Genomic DNA, 8451 nt, shown 5'->3' on the forward strand with positions numbered 1-8451 from the left:
TACTATTAATAATAATAAACGAATAAATACTTAAATTTTAAAAAATTAGCAAATACGAGCCTAGGCATCCTTGGATGAGAAGAAGTCTTCTGGCCATTAGCAATAATACGTGTACTGTATAAACAACGTGTGCGACAGATTCCCTTCCCTCTTTGCCCTTGGAGACTTCCACCACCAAATTTCAAAATATGTATACCCCATCACATGAGACTTAAGGCCACTTATATTACCAAACAAAACTATTTAAGGTCACCTTCCCAGAAATTTCTCTTTTATGATTATTAGCTACCTATCATTCGAATTTTATATTTTTCCCAGGACAAGTTTTTTTTTTTTTTCTCTTCCATTTGAACTGGGAATATATTATCACTTTTTTTTTTTTTTAATATAATATTCTACAAAATAGTTCAACCGACTGTGTGTTTATTATGAGGCCCTGGCAGACCACAGTGTATCTTTTTATCTTTACACTTGATTTTCTTCAGAAGCAATAGATTCAAGATGTTGTAACGCTTAATTATCGTTCAAATACATGTCTGTCGCTGAGCTGAATGATTAGGTCTCCATTTTAATGAAAAATAATTATGAAAATGGCCTTCTTGTCAACCCTCATCTCATGCTGTATCCTTCACATTCAACATGCATTTGAATATCCAAATATTTGGTAACATTTTTGTTGATCGAATACAAAAACACACAAGAACATTTATGATCTTCTGCGATACCCAACTGAGCTTCTCCATTTTTATGATAACCGATGACTTTTATCTTAATTAGTCTTTTAATTAGAATCAGATTAATGACTAAAACTTAGGGATATGATGAAGCTTGTACAAATAAATAGATTAATATTCTAAATTAACTAATAAACACATGGTTTCTTCTCTTTGCTGCTGTTTGTAGGGTTATATTCAAATTAAATTTATTTGAATTTAAAAACAAACTCGATTTGAATGAATTTAAAATAAACATTAAGTATTTTTGAATTTGAATTCTAGAGGTGTTCGATTTGTCAAATTTATGAGTTCAAACAATTTTGATGAATTAACTAAAATGATTTCGTTTTGACTGATATACATTTTAAAATAATATTGTTTGAATTATTTTTTATTTTGCTACAATACTAAGTTTAAAACATGGACTCGACTCCACTCAAATCAAATCAAGCTCGATTTGATAAGAACCCAGCCCTAGCCATTGCATTATAAATTAAGAAGACATATACTTGTATATCTGCATTGCTAGATTAATATATTGCAACTTTTATCGCAGTTGACAACTCTTACACGTAGGAAATTCAGCCGTCTCATTATACAAATTCATTCATTAAAAAATATGCAGGGACAAGAAAGAACTAAGCGGGTACAGAGCCACTCAGCATATACATCCAATAATAAAGCATTTAAAACTTTCCAGTGTATCCATTGCATTCATTTTTGTTGACAAGATCAAGTGATGCAGTGGGTATAAAATCACAGGCATGCATGCCATCAAAGGCAGTGAGCCACAACATGAATAATGAGCTGAGGTTAATCTTTTGTCATCTGGTTTCCTCCCTTTTCTAAAGAAGTAATTAATTAGGGTTACTAGGAAATCAAAACTGACAAACTAAGTATTACAAATTAATTTGTGGGTTATCTAAGCAATTCTCTATACTATCAGCATGAACGACAAAATTCTGATTACTGGTGTTTCTCTTATATTTTATCCATCATAAGAAAATGGTACTTCATCAAACATGATATTATACAAAGTTCTTCTTAGTTTATTTACAGAAGAACATCAAACAAAACCCTAATGAAATAAGGCTTAGATACGTATTGAGGAAACAAAACCTATCTTCAAAATCTGTAGCCGCAAGTTGATATAAAATCAGGTCTAATGTCTTCCTTCAGTGAAATCGCATCAGTGACTCCAGTAATCTATTTCGCTTCTCAATCCATGTCCTCTGACTGAAATTGCATAAAAAGATTCATTGATAACAACTATACCAAATTATTCACAATCTTTCCCAGATAAGGAAAATCGAATTTCTTAAGCAATTCACAACCGTGCAAGATGAAAAATATCACTACATAGATATAATTCATAGGTATTCTATACAGGTAATAAATTATGTACTACGGAAGATGACCAAGTCGAAGCTCCAAATCTAGTTCATCCTCTTCACTTGTGCCTTCTCTCTTATCTTTCTCATCAGCTACATGGGAAGGGCCAGTCCTCGAACGGAGATTTCCTCGCCAATTATTATCCTCAAATGGATCCATACGTTGCAGATTTCTTCCATAAAAGTAGTCATTGCTATCATGTGTGGGGAGCGGTCTCTCAGCCCACGATGATGCAGGAAAAAATATTTGATAATTTAAGGGTACCTCAGAATTCATAGCATAACGAGGTGGGTAGCTTTGGACAGTAGTATAGGATTTAAATTTTGCATGATTCTGACGATCCGCTTGATCTGAAATTGAAGAAGGCCTATGCTTTCCTCTATTTTTTCTATGAATATTCATGTGGCCACCTAAGGCCTGAGCCGTAGTGAAACCCCTCTTGCAAAACACACACTCGTAGGAACGGCCAGTGCCCATATCATCGTTTGCTTGTTCTGATCGATGAGTTTCTTCGCTCGAGCTTTTTGAATCTTCTTGAGGGTTGGATTCCATGACACAAGACTTCAAATAAAAATTCCACTCAAAATGAAATTTCTTCTGGAGGAAGGAATTGAAAGAGAGGCTAATATAGAGATGAGAAGGATGACAAAGTAGAGACAAAGAAAGGACATAGTCATCACCTATGTGAATTGTATGCCAAATAATCCGATTTTTTTTTTATAGAGAAAAGTAGTAGGCTTTTGCTAATAGAGTATTTCGCTGTTAGCCGGCAGCAATTATATAAAGATAGTAATATATATATATATATATATATATATATATATATATATATATATATATATATATATATATATATATATCAATAAAATATTTAATTCCCCTTTTCCATGTGGGAGACAAAAGGGAGCATAGTGGTTTAAAAGAATGAACTGACACAATTAACGTCTCCCTCTTTAGTCTCTACAAACACATAGGATGAACATAGATGAGATGAAACTCATTGCTGTGCGATTTTTCCTGACTTCATATATGAATTATCTACAAGAAATGGGTTTAAGGTATGATATAATTTGACTGAGTCTGCAAAAAAATTGTAAGAGGAAGAGACATGGACAATGGCAAGAACAAGGACGACAACAACGTGAGTGCTGCAACTACTTTTAATTCTCTACCAAATCATTCGTCTTTTACCTTTTTAGCCAATTTTTTTTATACTGCTGCCAACTCTTGTTCCTTTGCTCTTGTTATTCGTGATTTATTGTTTTATGTTTCTTCTTAGCTTTTTCTTAGATATGTTTGGTTCTTGTGAACTATAAATTGGAAGAGACATTGAGAATCCCATTTTTAAAAGTTTAGGTTGAGCTAATAGGCGAAGGGATTAATTTTTCCAGGTTCCTAATGTATACGATTGGCAATCAAATGAATTCCTTATTAATTCTTCGAACATACTGGCTTTAGCCATGAGGTGGACGGGCCCCAAAGTGATCTGATACAATTGGGCTAGGCTTCAACTTTTTATTGAACTTGGGTCCATGCCTCTTGTACAAATGCTCTTACTTTCCATTTAACTAAAGACTTTTTAAGTTAGATTAGTTATTTAGAGTTGAATTAATCATGTCAAACAGTTAAAATTTTAATTTGATTTCAACCCACTGTAGCCTCAATTTCCCAGTGCCGGCATTCAAAATTTCCAGATTTCCATCAACATATTGGTTCTACTCTATGGGGCACTAAAATCTTAACTCATTCTGACAGCTTCAAAATCAATTGTCAACTGGATTTGCATCAAAATTTTGCGACAGTCAGATGACTTTTCGTGTTGCCGGCGATAGTTGCTCCCCAATGTCGATGTCTATGGTAATTCTTGTCGACGGGAAAGGGACTTGAGGGCAAAAATCATGCTGTCATTGGCTTAGCCGTCTCTGATTTTTTCGAAAATCACAGAAGGTAGCCGGACATGACGATTTTTCAAGTTGAATTTTGGTTGGAAAACTATTTTGTATTTCGAAATTGAACTCACTAAACTAAAATTCGACCTTTAAAATACAAAATCAGGAATTATTACTCTTATTTTGGGGTTCAATTGAAAAATCTGAAACTCTAATTTCAAATAAGTTAAAGAATAACTGATGATCTCATACTTACGATTTTTTTTTTTTGGGTTGCTTTAACTATCTCTTTTAATTTTATATTCTCGGATTTTAAAAAAGAAAAAGCAAAGGACAAACAAGGAGTAATGTGTGAGAATGCATGGATAAAATGGTGACGTGCGCCGACTAGCTTCCTTTATGGCATGCTCAATTGTCTTTCACAAAGACATAGTGTACTGTTGTGAAGGCAGACGTCTCTTCCCTTTACCATTCTTTGTGTTGCCTTTGGTGACCTCATTTTGACCCATTACTGCCATTTTACAGTCCACTCATTCCCCCTTCTTTTTGCAGCAATACAACAGAGATTGAGTGAGTATTGTTTTCAAGTCTTCTTGTTTTATTTCCACACACAGAAATCCATCTCTCTCTTAACATAGAAACCTCATCATGCTACTGACACCAGACATTTGTGGGGAACATGCAAATGCCCAGATGTTGGAAAATACATTATCACAACTATAAAATACTACTTTAGATCATTGGACCACGCAGTTTAATTCAATTCAAATCTCCCTCTGCATTAATTTGGCAATCTGATCTTTGAGAATTGAGAGAGTTCATCAGCTATTGCCATCAAGAACAATACACTTGTATTCTTAAATACGCTCACCTGAAATCCTTCGCGGAATTCAGTATTTGTCCTCTTTTATGTCCCGTATTCAATTCTTGCTAGTGCACTGATTTTGTAAATTTTATTTACTTAATTCCCTCTCGTGTAATCACCATTGTAATTAAACTTGGCTGTACGTTCCTAGTGTTCTTGGTGCTTGAAAATACTAGCAGTAGTCCTTACGGCTGTGATTTAAAGGGGTGATTACTAATTAAGTTTTTAATAAGGTAAAATGCTTAATTAGAGCGAGATAATTAGTAATTGAATGTAGTTTTCATTCTTAATTTTCACACCCATTTGGCTGAAGTCTCTACATTTTACGAATTATAGATCTGAGTTAAGAGTTGTGGATGCTCTATCAGAAAGCTAATAAATTGTTGAACCTATAAATATATATATCTGTATACACTATGGCTAAAAATGAACCAAAATTGAAACTGGGCAAAATGAATATTAATGAGTTGAGATTCAGGCTCCATAGATAAACGAAACACAAGGCTTGACTTCTTAGGAAGACATCAAGTAAATAAAACAATAATAATAAAAGAAACACACCCCTCTTCCCATTTTATCCAAAATTTTGTTTTTTCTTTGTATGATCTGTTTAATCTTGTTTCCAGGAAAGGGAGTGAAAAAATGAACTGAGAAGACGGAATTTACTTTGCTTTACCTGAAGAACAATCTCCAGAAGAAACACATGTAATCTTCCATGAACATAAGTACATAACATAACATCGTCATCTCAGTCATTTCCAGGAGTGATGATATCTCAACAACTCTATCTTCGCTATGTTACAGTTAACCTAATTTGCAGGGACAGTCCCACCTATAGTACTAAACATAATTATAGCATTTAAATTTAGATGAAGATTCAAGATTAAGTTGTCATGTTTTTTATAGCAACCATTCACGAAAAATATATGGACATCAACCAAATTTGCTATTTAAAGCAACAGTGAAGAAAGGAAATGCCAGCTCGCTAGCAAGTTAAAATAACTCTTCTAATTAATCCACAATGTAAATTGTAAACTGGATCTTAATTAATCTTCCCATACATACAAATCTAGTACTGATACTGAAGACTGAAGAGAAACTAAATAACATATGGAAGAGTACGTAAAGGCAAATTTTGGATTATGGCACATAGAAATGGTGACGACTGCAGTTAAAAATGCCCAAGCCGAAGCTCCAAATCTAAAACTTCTTTGGCATCTTTCAACCCCATCTCTAAGTTCAAGCTGATAGCTTCCTCTTTCTTGGAAACTTTGTGTGCACGAGTACCCACCAATTTCCCGGCCCATTCAGCCCTGGTATTCTTCTTAATGGTTGTGTCTCCCCATCGAGGAGTCATGGTATCTCTTCTAGTACACTCAAGTAATCGTTTGTTTTCCTCATTTGGAGAAGCTGAGGATGATGAAGAGAAATAAGTGGGAGATGGAGAAAACAAGGACTTAGTTGTTGTGTAAGGGAATGGTAAGAACTTAGATAAAGGAGGCGATGAAGAGAAAGAAGTGGAAGATGCAGAAAACAAGGACTTAGTTGTTGTGTAAGGGAGTGGTAAGAACTTGGATAAAGGAGATGATGAAGAAGAAAAACTAGGGTTAGGGTTAGAGTTAGAGCTAAATTTAGGGTGTTGAAATTCAACAACAGGTGGAGGTAACTGTCTCAACCTGGCTCTATCTCTTCTATGAACGTTCATATGGCCACCAAGAGCTTGAGCAGACCTGAATTCTCTCTTGCAAAAGCTGCAGTTATAATTTCTTGGAGGCCATATTAACCCAAATGAATGATAACCTTGAAAACTAAATTTCTCAGACTCCCAATTTTCTTTAACCTTGTTAGACATCAGATAGGTGCTCTTCTTCATGGTACGGTATAACTTCTGGTTCAGAACTCCAGCCTGAAAAAAATATCAAAACAGACAAGAATAAACTAAAGCTCCATCTAAAAATCACCAAAAAAAAAAAAAAAACAACAAAACACCTAACGAACACAAATTGCGAGAGAGAGAGACGACTCGCTGAGATGAGCTGAAATACATACAGTGATGACACCAAATAGCTAAATTTATAGATAGTAAGGTCTGAGAAAGTGAGGAATAAGTGGGTAATTAAGAAGCTAGGATTGATATATTCACCGAGACAAGATGAAGTATTTATAAAATTAATATTGTAAGCCAGTAGATAAGAAAATTCCATTAGTTTGACTCACCTCTTGCAGATGTCTGATACTATTTCTGGATATTGCTTCATAAAATGTACAAGCTTAATTTGGCAGCGGTGTCTTCCTTTCTGCCAAATCTTGCAGAACTTAATTCCTTGCAATCAATAAATTCTTTTAACGTTTTACTACTTTTAAAAACAGTGTGGCTTCTTTTCCCTGATGAAAGTAAATAATGCAGTGAAACAACTACAAGAGAATGCAGTCCTTCACATTGTACCTGGGAGTAGCTTTTGAAAACATTTACAAGTAGAAGTAATTAGGAAATTAATAACAAATTAAGAGCGTGTTAATTAGATGGTTTACATGTTGGGGTTATTATAATTGCTCTTCGCATATTGTTGCCGCAAGTGTACACGTCGTTCACTTTTATTTCATGTTCACGACATGCCGTCTGCAATTTGGGAGATATGGATTGCATTTCTTTCACAAAGATGACAGACCATCCACTAATTAAAATGTTTACAATCTGTCTTTTCGTTATTTATGGATGATATGCTGTCTGTTTTGGATTACACACTATATGTTTATTTCAGTTTCATTTTTGTGAATCAAAAGTTAAAGCTACTGGTAATTTAAAGTGAGGGATATCTGTATGGCTCAAAATCAAATTTACTTTCGATTTTGCCAAGTGAAAAGAACTGATTTGAGAGCATCTGCAATTTTTTTGTTTTCGTAATGAAAAACTCTTATTTAAATTAGATTGTTTTTTAAGGAAATCAATTATACCAACAAGATAAAACTCAAATCTAGTGAGTGGTAGACTGAAAAATGATATTTACGGAGTTAATATTACAGTAATATAAATATATTTTAAATTAAAATATACACAAATATTTATATTTATATATGTAGTGTAGCTCACAAATATTAACATAAATATTTATTTTGGAAGAGGGTTGATAATGTTATGGAGAAAAGGATATGTAAGTAAGAAACACAAATGAATCTCTCTCACATACTTTATCTCTATTATTTGTTTATAACGTTAAATTCGAGCTCGATTTGATTTGAAGAGAGTTAAACTTGAGTTTGAACTCACCAAACTCTCATTAAAGTTGTTTAAGTTTGGCTCACTTGAAAGAAAAAGAGTTTGAATTGAACCAAGCTCAATTCGATACTATAATTAAATAGAAAATGACTAAAATTACGTTATTTTAATGTATACTGATCAAAATGATATTGTTTTAATTTATTCGTATCAATTTTTTTAGGCTTGTGCGCTTAGTAAGTCGAACATCTCTTAAACTTGAGCTTAAATTTAAACTAAAAAATTTTTAATTTTCAAGCTTAAACTTGAGTTTGAATTCGAATTTATTTGAATCCAGTTTGTTTTAAGTTTGTTCAAATCAAACTCATTTTT

The 8451-nt window shown here is 33.5% G+C and overlaps 2 protein-coding genes across 2 annotated transcripts; both read right to left on the reverse strand.

The window, feature by feature from the left end:
* Nucleotides 1-1731: 1731 nt before the first annotated feature.
* LOC123224509 (zinc finger protein 1-like) lies at nt 1732-2868 on the reverse strand. Its single transcript, XM_044648197.1, has one exon. It carries the CDS (start codon nt 2658-2660, stop codon nt 2121-2123), a length of 540 nt encoding a protein of 179 aa, XP_044504132.1. The 5' UTR covers nt 2661-2868; the 3' UTR covers nt 1732-2120.
* A 2960-nt stretch (nt 2869-5828) lies between these two features.
* Nucleotides 5829-6772, reverse strand: LOC123224518 (zinc finger protein 11-like). The gene has a single exon (XM_044648208.1). The coding sequence runs from the start codon at nt 6733-6735 to the stop codon at nt 6034-6036; it is 702 nt and encodes a 233-aa protein (XP_044504143.1). The 5' UTR covers nt 6736-6772; the 3' UTR covers nt 5829-6033.
* Nucleotides 6773-8451: the final 1679 nt, after the last annotated feature.

Source organism: Mangifera indica, chromosome 8, assembly GCF_011075055.1.
Source record: "Mangifera indica cultivar Alphonso chromosome 8, CATAS_Mindica_2.1, whole genome shotgun sequence".
NCBI lineage: Eukaryota > Viridiplantae > Streptophyta > Magnoliopsida > Sapindales > Anacardiaceae > Mangifera > Mangifera indica.